General features: G+C 38.4%; 1 protein-coding gene and 2 long non-coding RNA genes across 3 annotated transcripts; all 3 read left to right on the top strand.

The window, feature by feature from the left end:
• The first annotated feature begins 1,075 nt into the window (after positions 1–1,075).
• On the top strand, positions 1,076–10,820 carry LOC132131795 (uncharacterized). The gene is made up of 3 exons (XR_009428949.1): positions 1,076–1,246; positions 2,837–2,969; positions 10,797–10,820. It is a non-coding gene; the product is annotated as an uncharacterized LOC132131795 (long non-coding RNA).
• A 1,303-nt stretch (positions 10,821–12,123) lies between these two features.
• LOC132131787 (ras-related protein Rab-35-like) lies at positions 12,124–17,874 on the top strand. The gene is made up of 6 exons (XM_059543907.1): positions 12,124–12,545; positions 13,507–13,557; positions 13,759–13,882; positions 15,586–15,710; positions 16,379–16,503; positions 17,747–17,874. Exons 1-6 carry the CDS (start codon positions 12,494–12,496, stop codon positions 17,867–17,869), a joined length of 600 nt encoding a protein of 199 aa, XP_059399890.1. The 5' UTR covers positions 12,124–12,493; the 3' UTR covers positions 17,870–17,874.
• A 960-nt stretch (positions 17,875–18,834) lies between these two features.
• Positions 18,835–19,521, top strand: LOC132140102 (uncharacterized). Its single transcript, XR_009433711.1, has 2 exons — positions 18,835–19,345; positions 19,397–19,521. It is a non-coding gene; the product is annotated as an uncharacterized LOC132140102 (long non-coding RNA).
• Positions 19,522–20,375: the final 854 nt, after the last annotated feature.

Here is a 20,375-nt window from a genome sequence, read left to right as displayed (position 1 = left end):
ACTTTAAATTAATCCTGAAGACCTTGATTAGCTTGTTCAGGTGTGTTTAAGGTTGGAGCTAAACTCTGCAGGAAAGTGAACCTCAAAGGCCAGAGTTGAGAATTTCTGCTATATATGCTTTCAATTGGGCAGATTATCAGGAAGTATGGTCTTGGGTACCACACCTATGCAGATGATACCCAGGTTTACATCACAACTAGCTTTGATGTTCACTGCATATTTACACAGAGTCTGGATGCAGTGTAATTTCCTGAAACTGAATGATTCTAAAACTGAACTGATGTTAATTGATACAGTGGCTTGTGAAATATTTATATATATATAAAACCCATTCATTCTGATCCTTGAATCTGATTGGCTGAATTGAGTGCTATATTCTGTTATATAGGAACTCCACCCGTTTCATAATTTGTATCACTCCGCCTGCGGTATTTCTCACTGCGAGTGTCATGGCGGACGACCAAATCCAATAATTTTATAAATACTGTTTTTGTTTACGCAGCATGAAATATAAAAGCAACGAGTAAAAATACAATATAAGTCATTATAATCAGTAGCTATGTCCCAACTGGATGCAACAAATGCCTCGTTTGTAGTGAGTTTTTATTGGTTTGGTCTCATCGCGCCGGAGGTCTGCATCACAGTATGGTGAGGGGCAAAACATTTCAGTCACATGCTTGAGGTTTCTGGCCAATCACAATGCACTAGATAGCTAGCCAATCAGAGCACACCTCGCTTTTCAGAAAGATTAGCTTTGTAAAACTCGATGCATTTGACAATATATATTTGGTATCCCTTAAAATATTAATAATTGTAAAAAAATGTGTCAGGAAAGAAAAGATTAAAGTCTTAAAGTCCTTAATTAATTGCATCTTTATTTTTGCACCGTTTTATTTATATTTTGCATTTCCTTATTTTTGTTTACAAAATATACTTTATTTTTCTATCGCAAATTATTATTATTTTTTTCAATACTTTCTTTGGAAATATGTGGCATGGATTCCAGACCACGAATCCAGTGCACATGCCCCGCCCATAACCACGCCCACACATCAAATGTAAGTCAGCAGTGGTTCTGCTTCACTCGCTCACACATAAACAATCTCCCTCTCCTCAGACGCGCTCCTTTATCTCTCCTGATAGAGTTTGACTCTGAATCATCATCATGTCTTCAAACATGAGCCTCAAGACGATGAAACGGACCGTTGAGCAGCTCAAACTCGAAGCCAGCATGGAGAGAATCAAAGTAAGTTGTTTCAATGCTCAGAAATAAGTGATATTTAATTCAAAACAGTGATGTTAGACTCCTACACAATACGATTTCAAAACAAAGTTCAGTTTATTTAATTAACGGCGATCTACAGATATGAGACAAATAACTACATTGCCGCTCTTAATTTGTTTAGTAGGCTATTAATGGATAGTTGTCTAAAAAGTTTTTCATAAAAATTCAAAACAAGCAGAAATGTGTGGATTCATAGAACATGGAAATGCTTTTCATAAATATCTTAAAATATGATATACAGTATAGCAAAGCAGCAGAATATGAATATTGTTTCCGGATGAAATATTACTGTTTTATGTCATTATTAAAAACAGACATTAAATCATATTCTCAGTGAAATCAGGCATCACATTATTATAATAAAGTAAGAAATAAAAAATAAAAATCCAGATCAGTCTAATGCAAAGACAATTCTGGCGGATTATGGTCATCATCAATATATATTTGGTATCCCTTAAACTAATAATAATTGTAAAAAAAAAAAAAAAAAATCTGACCCTGTAAAAACAGGACTGGTTTATTTTTTTTTCCCATTTTGTGCAATACAGGAAACATTTAATATGTCAAGCAGTCAGATTTAGAAATAACTGACTTTTCTGAGTTTCAACAGGTTAATCGTGCTCAAACAATTATTCTGTTTTGATCTTGATTCATATTTGATGAGCTTTTCCTATTAATTTCTGTGTAGTTGCTTTAAAACAATCTTTATTGTGTAAAGCACTATAGAAAAAAAGTGACTTGACTTGAACACGAGCAGCCTGCCGAAAAAGCAATTGCGAATAATAAAATACAACTGACCTGCAGATTTAAGTTAGTGAAATAAAAGTGACACTGGAGCACAAAACCAGGGGCTTAAGTGTCCCTTTTTCGATTTTAAGATTCATACATAATCTGAAAGCTGAATATATAAGCTTTCAATTGATGTATGGTTTGTAAGGAGGACAATATTTGTCTGAGATACAACTATTAGAAAATCTGGAATCTGAGGGAGTATAGAGTCAAAATGCTGAGAAAATCATCTTTAAAGTTGTTCAAATTAATTTCTTAGCAATGCATATTACTAATCAAAAATTAAATTTTTATAAATGTACGGTAAGGAATTGATAAAATATCTTCATGGAACATGATCTTTACTTAATATCCTAATGATTTTTGGCATAAAAGACAAAACGATAATTTTGACTCGTACAATGTTGGTTATTACTACAAATATACCCCAGAGACTGATTTTGTGCACCAGGGACACATATAGGCTTGTCGACCTTTAAAAGGAAGAGAAAACACTTCCTGTATCTGTGTTTTTTTATGTTAAGAGGTCATATGTTTACAGTATTTCTTGACAAATTTATAGACTGATTCTGACATTGACAGATTGTGTCACTCTCTTCCTCAAAAACCATGAATAAAACTTCTCAAACTCAAAGCTGATGCAACACGGATTGCACTGAATATGGGTTACAAGTTGTAGCTACTTGACTTCAGTTGTGAGCTCTGAAGGAAAACGACTTGCCAGTTCCTTCTCCATTTGATCTGAGTGTGTTTGTAACGCAGGTTTCTCAAGCAGCTGCGGATCTACTGCAGTACTGCCTCCAGAACGCCAGTGAAGACGCGCTCCTGTTCGGCGCCCCAATCAGCTGTAAGCTGGTCAGGACGCTGTGCTCATGCACCCTGCTCTAGAATGAAGGTGCACATTCATATGAGTGACCACAAACACCTCACAGCTTTATCCAGCTTTCTTTCAATACTAGAACGAGACATTTGTAACGTGAAAGTGCAAGTCTTCTGGTGTCAGTCCCTTCTGGCGGTTTTAGCTGGAAAAAAAATTATATTGCAAATTAGTATTTCTTATCATATTCATTTAATTTATCATATTCATAAACTCACTGGTTTGTAGTGCAAAAGGTTTTATCGTTTACTAGGGGTGTAACAAGATGCTCTTGCACTGATTGATTAAAATAAATAAATTAATAAAAAAAGTTTTTTTTTTTTTTACAAATAGAGTAAATTAATTAAAATAATAAAATTGAAACAAATAAATACAATTAAAATAAATAAACATAAAATAAATTAAATTAAAATAATTAAATAAGAACTAAAATGGTAATATAGTCGGTATAAATAGAAGTGTAACTTATTAGAAACTAAATATTTTCCAAATAATATAACAGTATGATACATGATACTGATCACACATTATGATATTCTTACAATACTTTTAACAAAGACTAAATAGAGTTAATATGGTCAGATTTTTTAATTGTTACTTCATAAACAGTTATAAAAAAGTACTGTTTATTAACCAGAAAATAATTGTATTTTATTAAATAATGTGTTTTATTTTTAATTGGGCATCTGCGAGTTTTTGGATTTGCGATATTTGATGCACTATTTGTTTGTGAATTCTAATTTATATTTGAGTTAAATCCTAAATGAAATATGCCTAAACTTAATTTTTTTGGGGGGTGAACTATACACAATACTTATTGTTCCATTTTTGTACTGTGATATTTTGTGCCACGATACTCTATGTTGTTACACCATTATTGCACTTTATTATCCTTCTGGTTATTTGCCTGTATAGTGGCTAATGAATCAGAAGTTTCACACGTGCACAGAAAATCATGGAAGCCTGTTTCTGCCACAGAATAAAAAAAAGAGAAGATAATTGTGACTTTTTATCTCACAATTCAGACTTTGTCTCTCGCAATTTTGAGGAAAAAGTCGCCCTTTTTTTTTTTTTTTTTTAATAATGGTTACAAAATATGGGCCTTTATGAAGGTAAATAACATCCTGGGGTAAATATTAAAAAACATGGAGATTTAAGTATGTAAAATTTGATAATATTGCTTCTGATAAATCCAAAAAAGATCTTGGTGATGCGGTGCTTTTGTGGGGATACTTTCTATAGAGATATCTTCTGCTGATTTGAAAAGTTCACTGTATATCGTAATAATAAATATACTTTTTGACAGCTTGTTATTTTTAGTTTTTACAATAAACATTAAATATTACATATATAGATGTAATATTATGTATATTTCCATCACAGATTTGCTACCATTGACTACTGACCAGTGAAAATCATTTCAAATTTGTGTCAGCACTTCATAAATAGAACAGCCCTCTCTGGGCTAACCTCGGGGACTGGAGCCCTCTCTGGGCTAACCTCGGGGACTGGAGCCCTCTCTGGGCTAACCTCGGGGACTGGAGCCCTCTCTGGGCAAACTCGGGGACTGGAGCCCTCTCTGGGCTAACCTCGGGGACTGGAGCCCTCTCTGGGCTAACCTCGGGGACTGGAGCCCTCTCTGGGCTAACCTCGGGGACTGGAGCCCTCTCTGGGCTAACCTCGGGGACTGGAGCCCTTTCTGGGCTAACCTCGGGGACTGGAGCCCTCTCTGGGCTAACCTTGGGGACTGGAGCCCTCTCTGGGCTAACCTCGGGGACTGGAGCCCTCTCTGGGCTAACCTCGGGGACTGGAGCCCTCTCTGGGCTAACCTCGGGGACTGGAGCCCTCTCTGGGCAAACTCGGGGACTGGAGCCATTTCTGGGCTAAACTCGGGGACTGATAGATAGATAGATAGATAATTTATTGTCCCTTAACGGGAATTTTGTTCTCACAGATTATCATACAGCACACGCAACTGGCAAAAAAAAACAAACAAAAAAAACACATACATCCATACATACATGTACACATGTAACAGCAACAACAAAAACACAAAAAGGTGAATCCTATTAAGGATTGAAATTGCAGATGGTACAAAGCTCTTTTTGAAACGAGCCCTTCTCCATGTTAGGGTCCTGTATCTTCGCCCGGAGGGCAAGAGAGTGAAGTGGAAGTTGAGGGGGTGCTCTGGGTCTGTTATTATTGTCCGGGCAAGGCGGGCTATTGCTCTGTCATTGAGTTTTGAGATGTTGGGTGTAGGGGAGTGTACTATTTTTGAAGCTATGTGTGTGATTTTATTCAGTTTGTTTTTGTTGGTGACTGACAGCATGGTGTAAAAACTGGTGGAGCAGTATAACAGAATGGGCTGGATAATACTTGTGTACAGTAGTAACAGAAGATGAGGGGCAATGTAAAGGGAACTTAGTTTTCGTAGAATATGCAGACGCTGTTGGGAGCGTTTATGGATGTCCTTTATGTGATAGTCAAAAGTGAGCTTGTTGTCCAGGGTGAGTCCAAGATATTTGAATTTCTCAACCTGTTCTATCATGTTGCCATGAATGGAGATCCGACTGAGACTGGGTGCATTAAAGACCAGTTCTTTTGTTTTCTCAACATTGAGATGGAGAAAATTGTCTGTGCACCAGTGTGTAAAGTGTGATATCGTGTCGTGATAAGCAGCAATGCTAGTGTGATCATTGAGGAGAGCCAGGATTGCAGTATCGTCTGAGTATTTGTAGTATGTTGTGATGGATGAAGGACTAATACAGTCATTAGTGTAGAGTGTGTAAAGAAAGGGAGAGAGGACACAGCCTTGAGGAGCTCCAGTGTTGGTTATGGTGGTGTCCGATGTGACAGACCCTATCCTCACAGCCTGTGGCCTGTGGCTCAAGAAACTGTGAATCAGATGGATGTAATGAGGTGCAACGTTGAGTTTACGTAGTTTTTTAATCATCTGATGACGTTGAATTGTATTAAAAGCTGAGCTTAAGTCCACAAAAACTGGAGCCCTCTCTGGGCTAACCTCGGGGACTGGAGACCTCTCTGGGCTAAACTCGGGGACTGGAGACCTCTCTGGGCTAACCTCTGGGACTGGAGCCATCTCGGGGCAAACTCTGGGACTGGAGACCTCTCTGAGCTAAACTCGGGGACTGGAGACCTCTCTGGGCTAAACTCGGGGACTGGAGCCCTCTCTGGGCTAAACTCGGGGACTGGAGACCTCTCTGGGATAACCTCTGGGACTGGAGCCATCTCTGGGCAAACTCGGGGACTGGAGACCTCTCTGGACTAAACTCGGGGACTGGAGCCCTCTCTGGGCTAAACTCTGGGACTGGAGACCTCTCTGGGCTAAACTCGGGGACTGGAGACCTCTCTGGGATAACCTCTGAGACTGGAGCCATCTCTGGGCAAACTCGGGGACTGGAGACCTCTCTGGACTAAACTCAGGGACTGGAGACCTCTCTGGGCTAACCTCTGGGACTGGAGCCAACTCAGGGCAAACTCTGGGACTGGAGACTTCTCTGAGCTAAACTCGGGGACTGGAGACCTCTCTGGGCTAAACTCGGGGACTGGAGCCCTCTCTGGGCTAAACTCGGGGACTGGAGACCTCTCTGGGATAACCTCTGGGACTGGAGCCATCTCTGGGCAAACTCGGGGACTGAAGACCTCTCTGGACTGAACTCGGGGACTGGAGCCCTCTCTGGGCTAAACTCGGGGACTGGAGACCTCTCTGGGCTAAACTCGGGGACTGGAGACCTCTCTGGGATAACCTCTGGGACTGGAGCCATCTCTGGGCAAACTCGGGGACTGGAGACCTCTCTGGACTAAACTCCGGGACTGGAGACCTCTCTGGGCTAAACTCGGGGACTGGAGACCTCTCTGGGCTAAACTCGGGGAATGGAGCCCTCTCTGGGCTAAACTCGGGGACTGGAGTCATCGCTGGGCTAAACTCGGGAACTGGAGCCCTCGCTGGACTAAACTCAGGGACTGGAGCCATCTCTGGGCAAACTCGGGGACTGGAGACCTCGCTGAACTAAACTCGGGGACTGGAGACCTCTCTGGGATAACCTCTGGGACTGGAGCCATCTCTGGGCAAACTCGGGGACTGGAGACCTCTCTGGACTAAACTCCGGGACTGGAGACCTCTCTGAGCTAAACTCGGGGACTGGAGACCTCTCTGGGCTAAACTCGGGGAATGGAGCCCTCTCTGGGCTAAACTCGGGGACTGGAGACCTCTCTGGGCTAAACTCGGGGACTGGAGACCTCTCTGGGATAACCTCTGGGACTGGAGCCATCTCTGGGCAAACTCGGGGACTGGAGACCTCTCTGGACTAAACTCCGGGACTGGAGACCTCTCTGAGCTAAACTCGGGGACTGGAGACCTCTCTGGGCTAAACTCGGGGAATGGAGCCCTCTCTGGGCTAAACTCGGGGACTGGAGACCTCTCTGGGCTAAACTCGGGGACTGGAGACCTCTCTGGGATAACCTCTGGGACTGGAGCCATCTCTGGGCAAACTCGGGGACTGGAGACCTCTCTGGACTAAACTCCGGGACTGGAGACCTCTCTGAGCTAAACTCGGGGACTGGAGACCTCTCTGGGCTAAACTCGGGGAATGGAGCCCTCTCTGGGCTAAACTCGGGGACTGGAGTCATCGCTGGGCTAAACTCGGGAACTGGAGCCCTCGCTGGACTAAACTCGGGGACTGAAGCCATCTCTGGGCAAACTCGGGGACTGGAGACCTCTGTGGACTAAACTCCGGGACTGGAGACCTCTCTGAGCTAAACTCGGGGACTGGAGATCTCTCTGGGCTAAACTCGGGGACTGGAGACCTCTCTGTGCTAAACTTGGGGAATGGTCGGGGACTGTAGACCTCTCTGGGCTGAACTCGGGGACTGGATCCCTCGCTGGGCTAAGCTCGGGGACTGGATCCCTCGCTGGGCTAAGCTCGGGGACTGGAGCCCTCTCTGGTCTAAACTCGGGGACTGGAGTCATCGCTGGGCTAAACTCGGGGACTGGAGCCCTCTCTGGGCTAAACTCGGGGACTGGAGACCTCTCTGGGCTAAACTCGGGGACTGGATCCCTCGCTGGGCTAAGCTCGGGGACTGGAGCCCTCTCTGGTCTAAACTCGGGGACTGGAGTCATCGCTGGGCTAAACTCGGGGACTGGAGCCCTCTCTGGGCTAAACTCGTGGACTGGAGACCTCTCTGGGCTAAACTTGGGGAATGGTCGGGGACTGGAGACCTCTCTGGGCTAAACTCGGGGACTGGAGCCCTCTCTGGGCTAAACTTGGGGACTGGATCCCTCGCTGGACTAAGCTCGGGGACTGGAGCCCTCTCTGGTCTAAACTCGGGGACTGGAGTCATCGCTGGGCTAAACTCGGGGACTGAAGCCCTCTCTGGGCTAAGCTCGGGGACTGGAGACCTCTCTGGGCTAAACTCGGGGACTGGAGACCTCTCTGGGCTAAACTCGGGGACTGGAGCCCTCTCAGGGCTGCACAGGACCAGTGAGGACGAAGGAGAGGTTGCTCCATGCGGCGAGCTTGGGTTCTCCTTCAGCGGTGGGCTCGGGCTTGTGCTCCACGCAGCAGGGAGATGGTGGGCTGGGCACTGGGTGAGAAGTGGATCCGGCAAGATTGTTCACGGGGCAGATGGTGGAAAAATAAGATAAAGAAACATTCTCTTGTACATCGCTGAAACATTTAATTTCATCTCAAGTCAAGTCAAGTCAAGTCTGCTTTATTGTCATTTCTTCCACATGTACAGCACATACATGCAGAGAATTGAAATTGCATTACTCTCAGGCCCTTGGTGCATACGGACAACGGTAGAGCATACAAATACAGATAGATACAGATTAAATATAAAATACAACTATACAAATAAGTCCATGTAAAAAATGTTTTTAAAATTTTTTAATAAAAATACAGTTAAATAAAGCAGCACAAGGCACATGGCAGTCTTAAGTGGACAACAGTTACGATGGCATCATCGGTCAAGAGGTTGGACCATTATGCAAACTCGAAGGGAACCAGGGAGATGGGGAGGGCAGACTTGATATGGCTCCACTGCACAGTCTCTCAGTACACACCCAGGAATGTTGTCAGGTCTGTATCCCCTGCCACGGGCTCAGAGTGTCTCTGCTGTCGTTGAATTGATGAGCTGTCCTCCTGGAGTGCTGTCTCTTAGCCTCTCTGATGCCACGGGAGAGATGTAAACAGCAACAAGTAGCATAGCTGTGTATTCCCTCGGTAGATAGAACGGCCTGCATTTAATAATCATAAACTCCACCAGGGGTGAGCAGTGTTTGCAGACCACAACAGCATCGTGCACCACGCATCACCGATGTAAACACAAAGCCCGCCGCTGCGTGATTTACAAGTCCTCTGTCTGCTCGAAGGCATGTCAGCTGATCAAGAAGAATAGCGCAGTCTGGAATGCGGTTGCTGAGCCAAGTTTCCGTGAATACAAAAACACAACAGTCTCTGTTGACATCCAGCAGAAACTCACGACTGTATTCACGCTTAAAGACAGGTAGATGTGATGAAGATGACCCAAAAACACTGTTCCGATGGGAGAGAGAGAAGATGCTGCGTGTGGACGCATCGCCATCATAAGGCAGAAAAAGACTCATTTATGGATTTCTGTGTGCTATTTAAATATAAAATCATTTAACTCACATATTCTCAGTAATCATACACAGCTGTGTGGGATATTATTTTTAACCCGGAGCGCCGGACTAGAATCCAGGTTTCTGTTGGGAAGTCTGACTCTTTTACATCAACAGGAAGTTAGGTTTAGAGGAATGGGGGTAGTAGAGGAAGTCCTGGGATAGTAGTGCTATTGTGTGTTGTGTTTTTATTGAATATACAGTACAGACCAAAAGTTTGGACACACCTTCTCATTCAAAGAGTTTTCTTTATTTTCATGACTATGAAAATTGTAGAGTCACACTGAAGGCATCAAGGGCTATTTGACCAAGAAGGAGAGTGATGGGGTGCTGCGCCAGATGACCTGGCCTCCACAGTCACCGGACCTGAACCCAATCGAGATGGTTTAGGGGTGAGCTGGACCGCAGACAGAAGGCAAAAGGGCCAACAAGTGCTAAGCATCTCTCGGGGAACTCCTTCAAGACTGTTGGAAGACCATTTCAGGTGACTACCTCTTGAAGCTCATCAAGAGAAAGCCAAGAGTGTGCAAAGCAGTAATCAAAGCAAAAGGTGGCTACTTTGAAGAACCTACAATATGACATATTTTCAGTTGTTTCACACTTTTTTGTTATGTATATAATTCCATATATAATTCCACATGTGTTAATTCATAGTTTTGATGCCTTCAGTGTGAATCTACAATTTTCATAGTCATGAAAATAAAGACAACTCTTTGAATGAGAAGGTGTGTCCAAACCTTTGGTCTGTACTGTACATGTTTCTTTAAAAATGTGGCTAAAGGACAAGCTAAGCTGGTGTGAGTCATGACAGCACACTCAGCCAGAATTCAGGTTCAGGAAAGCGTCTGTCCATCTTCTGCTCTTAACCAGCATGAGTTCGGCTGTTTTTGGATGCTATACTTAGTTCTGCACGAGATGTGTCGAAACACGTCTGTCTTTAAATGGATGAAGTCTGTGAACTTCAAAGTGCTGAAGTATGATCGAAATGAAAATTTTGGCATGTTTACTCATCTTCATGCATCTCTTTTGCATGCTATTCAAAATAAACATTAGACTTTAACAAAAATGGTTGAATATTTTTGGCTTGATGCTTTTCCATGACATTCTGAAGTGTTTATCTTTCATATTTTATACTCCACAAAATGATTTTTCACATTTATTTTCCTTTTTTTCCCCCACAGGAGAGAGGAGGCTGATCAATGGGAAGCTGATGTTTTATATTCTGCAACAGCATGACATGAAACATCATGAGATACACTGTGCAAATCTGAGAAAACTGATGCCTTAAATTTAGTGGATTTTGTGTGTATTTGTCTTATGTGTTAAAATCTTTTTATTTTATGCCACATAATTATATGAAATTGAAACATTGATATATATATATATATATATATATATATATATATATATATATATATATATATATATTGAGACTTTATTTATTTTATGAATTTTAGTTCAATTTAAAACATCAGTTCTCTATATGTGAATATCTGTTAAAGTGTAATTTATTTCTGTGATGTCTTCAGTGCCCTTACTTTCACTTTTGATCAATTTAATGAATCCTTTGTAGAATATTAGCACTAATTTCTTTTCTTTTTTTTTCACTTTTTTTAAATGTAACTTTTGAATGGTTGTGCATCATGGTTACAACATTAATAATCAGAAATGTTTCTCGAGCAGTAAATCATCATATTTTCATGATTTCTGAAGAACACGTGACACTGAAGACTGGAGGAATGATGCTGAAAATACAGCTAATATATTACATTTTAACATATATTCACATAGAGAACAGCTATTTTTAATTCTAATAACATTTCACAATGGTAATGTTTTTACTGGTCAAATAAATGCAGCGTTGATGAGCAGAAGAGACAAAAACGTTAAAAAATGTTTTGACTGGTACTGTATTATTTTTTTAAATCCGTGTCTGTGTTTGTGTGTTGTTTATGTAATGGCTGTGATATAAGTTTATTATCGCATAAAATTTAAAGCGATGATTTTTGCCTACAAAACCACCACTGGCTCTGCACCCCTTTACCTAAATTCATTACTTCAGACTTATGTGCCCTCTAGAAGCACAAAGTCACTTTTACAGACTTGAATGTTTCCTCCTGGTGGAATGACCTGCCCAAATCAATCCGAGCAGTTGAGTCCTTATCCATCTTCAAGAGTCGGCCTAAAACCGATCTTCCATTTTTATTTGACCCTCTAACTTTAACACTCACTATTCTAATTCTATTCTTAAACAAAAAAATCTTACTACCTTTCTAAGCTTTTTGTATTCATTTTTTTTTTATTTCATTTATTATACAATTATAAAAAAGACCTCTAACACTAGCTTGCTCTATTCTTTTTCTATTCTATCTGTTTTCTTTTTGTTTATTATATAATATTTAAAGCCCTTGCTACGTTTACAGTGTTAACCTAACTGAGACTTGTTATATCATTGCTCTTTTTGTTGTTTTTGATTGCTTCCGTTGACCTCATTTGTAAGTCGCTTTGGATAAAAGCGTCTGCTAAATGAATAAATGTGAATGTAATGTAAATATCATAATGTAAAGTGTGGCTGAAGTGATGCTTCCTCAGCGCCCCCTGCTGGAGGCTCTACTGCAGTACGGCTGTGTGTTGCGCGCCTGCGCAGTAAGTCATCATGAGTTGTTGTGGGCGGGGTTTGTGTGAGCGGCTGCGAGCCGCCTCAGATCCGCTGTGGGTGTAGATGGGTGTGAGACTCCGACACCACGCAAACCGCTCAAAATAAACCCGGTGGAGACGTTAAAGCACATATACGGCTGTCTCTCCGCCGGGAGAGGAGGAGCAGCGGGAGGTTTGGCTTCCTGGAGAGCTTCTCTGAGCGGAGGAATCGAGCCGGGCCATGGCGCGGGACTATGATTACCTCTTCAAGCTGCTCATCATCGGCGACAGCGGTAAGGAAACACCGAGGATGAGAGACGGGAAACAGGCCTCGGCTCGCTTAAAATGACACTTAAATGACCCAGAACCTCTTCAGATGCGTTGTTTGTGCTGGATTTACACTTAACACGTACACTGATTAATCTGACATCTTATAACTGACATTTGGTGAGGTCGAGAGGGATGTGGTTTCTGATTAAGCTCATGTAATGGGCCTGTCAACAGTTCAGAGTCATTCAGTCTGGGCGTGTTCTTACATTATGTATTTTTGGTGTCTATTAAATTAAAATATTAATATGTTTCTTGATTTTTCTGTGACACAATTGATGTAAGTTATAAACAAACTCAGTATTTATTATGGCAGCCTGGGTCTATTTATTTAATGTTGAGATGTTGTACTGATATATAAATTAATCTATAATAGTGATAATAATATATTATAATGTGACAAATATTCAAAATGTTTTACAATTTTATATATATATAATGTTTAAAAATTCTCTCTCTATAGTATATGATTAAATTATAAAAAATTGTATAATGTGAATAATATTTTATATATTTTAAATATTTTAAAATGACATATACATTAAATTATATAAATTAATAAAAAAAATATATAATGTGTATATATTTATGTGAATAGTTTCAAATAATATTTAAATTTTTCAAAATGTTATATATATAGTATATATTATTGAATGTAATTATTTATATATATATATATATATATATATATATATATATATATATATTTTTTATTTTTTTTTTTTACATTTTTTAATGTAATTATATATATATATATTCTCAAATTTGTTTTTAAATGTAATAAAAAAAATATATATATAATATGTGTTTATAGTAATGTGATATTAAATGAATGATTTAATAAAAGTATAGAAAGTGAGTTATGGCCGCAGAGCTTCCGAATGTGTTTTCATGTCTTTGGTGTGATGTGTTTCTTCTGTGTCTCAGGTGTTGGCAAAAGCAGTTTACTGCTGAGATTTGCTGATAACACATTTTCAGGTAGGACCCACACGTCACATGTGCTTTTAACAAACATTAACCGTGAAAGAAGTACTAAGAGATCTGGTCTGCTGTATATGAGTCAGTCACGCTGACTTCTACACTCCTGCCAGTAATCTCAATGCTGGTTAATGTAATAAAGCTGACAGTAATACTAGCAGATGTATGACTTTTTCGGCTGATCTGTGTGTGTTGTTGCAGGCAGCTACATCACTACGATCGGTGTGGACTTCAAGATTCGCACGGTGGAGATCAACGGGGAGAAGGTGAAGCTGCAGATCTGGGACACAGCGGGACAGGAGAGGTTCAGGACCATCACCTCCACGTGAGTGACACGTTAAACCTGTTTCGGTTCAATCTTAGGATGCTTTCTTTTTAGTGCAGTTATCAAATGAGGAATGAGTTGCTTTCATTTAATAAACTTCACAGATGTGATGTGCTTCCTGCGGCTTTGCATTATAAAAAACATTTGATGGTGTAATGTGTTGTGGTGTTGTGTAATAGGGTGGTGTTGGCGCAGTGGATAAGACACATGCCTTTTGTGTGAGAGACCCGGGTTCGAATCCACTGTGAGACACCAATGTGTCCCTGAGCAAGACACTTAACCCCTAGTTTATTTTTAATTTTGACACATTTAAATAAAATGCAAAAAAAAAAAAAAATGTATATATTAAATACATATATTTATTAAAGTCTGTCAAGTGATTTCACAAAAAACGTACAATATATTTTCCGGTTTAAGTGTTAATTATATCTGACAATAAATTGCAAACTGCAAAAAATAAATAAATAATAAAAGTTTGGGCTCTGTTGGAAATAAATTTATTATTAAATTTAAATAAAATTGTAAATAATATATATATATATTTTTTTTTTATTTATTTATATATATATATATATATATATATATATATATATATATATATATATATATATATATATATATATATGAAATGTTTTAACCAAATTCTGCAGCCTCACAAATAAGCACAGCAAAACTGTAATCATTTTTAAATCACATTTAAAATTCACAATCTTATACAATTAATTTATATATATTATAATATTATGCATATAATAATATATGACATGCTCCTGATAAATGGACTTTTTTCATTTCTGTTTTTATTTTGGCTCTGGTGTTTATAGCAAGGAGGCTCTCTCAACCTTTATGATTATTTTCTACATTGTTCTAGTTATTATCAGTCTCTGAGCTCCACGATGCTCTTCTGTTAGAATAAGTTTCTCAAATCCTGTTGTCAAGATGAGAACTGATGATGTGTGCCTCGAGAAAAGTCACCCAGACAACCACTTCCTGTCAGTGATGTCAGTCGCAGGAAGTGAAACAGTCATGGGTCACCCTTTCCTTCAGAAGATGTGCAGATCGAGTCTCTATGAGGAACAATCACTTGTCTTTTATTCCATCCGCTGCACACGCTGGAGTCCAGGTGGACTCTTATCTTAAGTGTTGATTTCAAGACGATTCTGTAGATTTAAAGATGGTTCGATGTGTTCAAATGAGATGATCTAGAACATAATAAGCAGAATCTGTGGAGTTCAGTGGATGCCAGGTGTTCCAGTTCAATCTGTTATTTAATCTCTGAAATGTTTTATGTTGTATTTACTAAAATATTTCAATAATTAAAAAGATATTTTTATATATAGTTCTCTGATAACTCATAAATATATTATTATTTATATAATATTTATGTTTTTAAATGGATAAATATGGATTTATATATTTATGAAATATTTTAGTGCTTTATTTACTTTTTTTATTTTATTTTAGTTATTTTAATTTAGCATTTTTATTGTTTAAATAAATAGCTTTTCATCAACTCTCAAACTCCAGGTTTTCTTGTCCTCGTGCTAAAAGTAAAAAAAAAATCATTAGCGTTGTCTGTTTTTGACTCATTTCTCCCAGTGAATGTGGCTTTGGACTTTTATTATGGTTTTATGTTTGTGTTGCTGAAGCTTCAGAGCCCTGATGTGTGTGTGTGTGTGTGTGTGTGTGGTGGTCTCTTTCAGGTACTATAGAGGCACTCACGGCGTTATCGTGGTTTATGACGTCTCCAGCGCCGAGTCGTTCGTCAACGTCAAACGCTGGCTTCATGAAATCAATCAGAACTGTGACGACGTCTGTCGGATTTTAGGTAGATACATTGTTGCCTTTTTAAAATTAATTCTCAAATAGAAACATATGGAAGATACTACAAGTTCATAAATGGGTAAAAATATTTGTATCACTATCAAGATTTAAGGTTAAATGTATATTTAGTGGGTTTTTTTTGTGTTTAAGAAGGTGGTGTTTTTTTTTTTTTACATGCTCCTGCGGTGTGACGCATATTTCTACAAGTATTAATGTGTTTTTTTTAAATCAATTTTATATGTTAATTTAAAGGGCCTTTTTGATTTAAACCTGTAAAATTAATTTCAACTGCCCTTAATGAAAATGTTGGACATTTTATATATTATTATTATTATTATTTTGTTTTTTATTATTATAATATTTTTTTTATTATTTTGCATCATTTTTTATGTTGCCTTTTTTATTGTTATTTTTTTCAAGCATTGCATTAATGAGATTTTTTGGAGAAAATGTCTTTTATTGATTTATTTACACAATACAAAAAAAAAAAGGGTCATGATAATTGTAATAATTTTCTTTATCTTTAGTCTGATCTTTAATTGTTGATATTTTGTGGATGCAATATGAACTTGGCATTTTTTTGGATGCTGTTTTATCAGATTCAGTGTTCGGTGATGTTCTGATGATTAATTCTGGGGGTTTTAACGCTGGTTTCCTGTGCTCTGGGTTCAGTGGGTAATAAGAATGACGATCCCGCCTCTAAAGTGGTGGAGACCAATGACGCGCAGAAGTTTGCTGAACAGATGGGCATCCGACTGTTTGAGACCAGCGCCAAAGAGAACATCAACGTCGAGGACGTAAGCCAGATTAAATACCATCAGCTTACAGAAATAAAGCCTCTAATGGAGGCCGATCAGGAAAAGAGTCACGTGACACACTTTCTCTCCAGACCAAAAGTGTTCGAGGAATAGGAAGTGTTTCAGAAGAACAACATGAGGGTTGATTTGATGCTGGAAGCCACATTTATTTATTTAGCATCGTATAAAGATGGTTTCAAAGCAGCTTCACGGTAACAGACAGAGAAAATAACAGTGTGGAAGTTATATATATAACGCAGCTCCACAGAGTCATTATTCAGATCAGTGTTGTTTTCCAGTGGACTTAAAGGAAATACTGTATTTTCCAGGGTTATAACAGTTAACTAAAGTTGTCACATGATATTAAATAAATGCTAAATTAAATACTGAAACTGAAAATACAATATAGAAAAATCAGTCATGTTTTTCTTTTATTGAGTTGGCAAGGCACCATTTCTCATTTTCATTTAGTTTCACTTGAGGTACTAAATTAAGTCAAGATTAAGTAAAAAAAAAATATATATATATATATATGACTCATTTAAAACTATATATATATATATATATATATATAGACACATTTAAAAGTGTCACTTGATGTAATAAAACAAGTAAAGCTAAAACCTAATAAAACTAAATAAATCATTAATAAAAAGGTAGATATGAATAAAAACTATGGACACATAATAACATTAATGAAAATAACTAAATTAAAATATATAAAAGAAAATATTAATACATGTATAATAGTAAGTAAAACTAAAACTTAAAACTAAATATTATAAATAAATAAAAATTATTAAAAATATATGGATTTTTTAATAAATGAAAATGGCAAAAACCTAACAAAATTAATAAACTTTCACAATTAAAAAAAAAAAGGAAACTAGAATAACTAAGAATAGAAAAACTAAAACTTAAAACTAAATATTATAAATAAAAAATGTATAAAAAAATTATTAAATATAAATATTTTTAAATATATGAAAATGGCAAAAACATAACAAAATTTATAAACTTTTACAAATAAAAAAATGGAAAGTAGAATAACAGACATAAAAAAAAAATCTATATATTAATAAACCATAATAGTATCTGAGTGATGCTATAATAACTCTGTACTACAGAAGTGTACAGTATGGGCTCTTTTCCATGTCGTTTTAAGCACAGAAATGCATTGTGTGTTGTTGTAATTGATTGAGGCGCGCTCACCGATGTGTCGTTGTGTCTGTGTGTGCATCAGATGTTCAACTGCATCACTGAGCTCGTCCTGAAGACACGCAAAGAGTCTGTGGCCAAACAGCAGCAGCAGAGCGAAGTCGTCAAACTGAGCAAGAGCAGCAAACGCAAGAAGAAATGCTGCTAGTGGACCTGACACACACACACACACACACACACACTTAGAGAGCCCCTCGACCAAACACCACTGAACTGACAAGAGCCAGACAGCTTCACACACCTAACCCAACCCATGAGAGACTAGTACTGATAGTGATTTACTAATGATGAGCTCGTTTGGACTTCGGGAGGATGCCTACAGACTCAGAGAATGAAATGTTTGCCATTGTCTGCGAGGCCAAATGTGAGCGACTGCAGTGTTAAAGTGATGTACAGATCAAGACCAGATGTGAGCTGGAGAACATCAGGAGTCTTCACGGACGGACCGAGCCTGCACTGCTCTGCCAACAACCAAGAGACCCTCGTTTTGCCTTTAGCTTTCTCTTTTGTCTTTCATTTTTGTATAACTGTATTTTTGTACTAACAAATGATACAATCAAACACACAGTAGCGTTCAGTGAATCTGGTGCCATTGACTGAGAGTCGGTATATTTACAGAGCTGGGAAGAAACGCTCAATCTCACGAATAAAAGTGTGGATTTATGGGAGTAAATAGATGCAGAAATTGATAAGCTGGAATGTGCTCACTTTCAGTTCATCTGAGATCAGGATGAGTTTGTTTCTTCGTCAGATCTGGAGAAATGTAGCACTGCATCAGTGTCTCATCAATGGAAGTGAATGGGTGCCGTCAGAATGAGAGTCTGATAAAAACATCACGATAATCCATCAGTGAACATCTGGAGAAGACAAAACCTGAAACACATCCAGCATTAAGATGATTTTAACTCAAACACAGAGTCTATAATCCATAATAACACTTCCTCCAGTGAAAAAGTGTTCTGGTCTGAATCAGGAGAGAAATCTGCACAGATCAAACATGTGTTGATTATTGTGATGTTTTTTTCTCAGGCTCTCATTCTGACGGCACCCATTCACATCCATTGCTGAGACACTGATGCAATGCTACATTTCTCCAAATCTGATGTAGACACAAACTCATCCTGATCTCGGATGAACTGAGAGTGAGCACATTTTCAGCACATTTCATTTTTGCTTGTACTGTTCCCTTTAATTGAATAATTCATGCAAAAATGCACATTCGGTCTTCATTCACTCGCCCTTGTGTTGTGTCTGTGGATCACAAGCGGAAAAGTAAAAGTGCTTAGTTATGCGTTCACTGAGAAGAGCAGCGTGAACATTTTTCTAAACGTCTCCTTTCGTGTTTCACGTGAGAAAGTCAGTCAAACCGGTTGGGAATGACATGAAGGTGAGTAAGTGATGACAGACTGATCATTTCACTGAATGGTTCTCAAATCGGAGCCTAATCTGTCCTTGTTCTCCGAGCTGAGAGAGAGAGACGAAACAGAAAAAGCGACTCGTGTGACCGTAACCTGTTGTCTTTGACTCTTCTGAACACAGTCTAGTTTATTTTCAGGAATATCAAGAGATTGAAAACTGAAAACATCACTCTCTGTCTGAGACCGATTGTGGGAGCCAGTGATTCGTGATTTGAGATGTTCACAGACAAACACTTAAAAAGCCACCGTTGTGCTAGTTTATGTGTTCATGTCATCTTCTGTTTGTATGTGTAATGATCTGGTGTACACTGGAAAAGAGGAACTATTACTCATATTCATTGTCCCAACACGAGAATAACGATAATAAACGTTTTAAGAGAACGCGATATTCATCTTTACTCAATGTTTTTAATAACTAATGTGTTTCTGTGGTTGTTTCACCACAAGGGGTCGCTCTAATGCAGCATTATTCGGCTCACTGTGACAAACTCCTACAGTCTGATGCTTTTTCTTTTTTAATTCAGATCTACATTTTGCTTTGGTGTTGATGTAATCATTGACTCTGGTTTGTTTCTTTTGTGAAGTTAGATTACATAGAGACAAAAGAAAAATCATATTCTCTCTCTCTCTCTCTCTCTCTCTCTCTCTCTCTCTCTATATATATATATATAACAGTTTAAACGTTTGAATTGGTTAAGCTTTTTTAAATGTGTTCAAGTCTATATGAAGAAATACTGTAAAAATAGTGAAATATTATTCTAATGTAAAACATCTGTGTTCTGTGTGAATCTGTGTTAAAGTGTAATTTATTTCTGTGATGCTCCGCTGTATTTTCAGCATCATTCCTCCAGTCTTCAGTGTCACATGATCTTCAGAAATCATGAACATATGATGATTTACTGCTCAAGAAACATTTCTGATTATTATCAGTGTTGAAAACAGTTAATATTTTTGTGAAAATTGTGATACATTTTATTTTTCAGGATTCACAGATGAACAAAAAGTTCGAAAGAACAGCATTTATATGAAAAAAATCTTTTGTATCATGTATTTACTGTCACTTCTCACTAATTTAATGCATCCTTGATGAATAAAAGTGACGTTCTTTTTTCTTTTTTAAGTCTCATTTGCCCAATAGATTTTAATGGTAGCTTATTATGGTTTTTAGTAAATTATTGTGCAGCACGACTGTTTTCAACATTGATAATAATCCGAATGTTTCTTGAGCAGTAAATC

Source organism: Carassius carassius, chromosome 4 (assembly GCF_963082965.1).
Source record: "Carassius carassius chromosome 4, fCarCar2.1, whole genome shotgun sequence".
Classification (NCBI taxonomy): Eukaryota; Metazoa; Chordata; class Actinopteri; order Cypriniformes; family Cyprinidae; genus Carassius; species Carassius carassius.
This window is presented reverse-complemented; position numbering and strand designations above follow the sequence as displayed.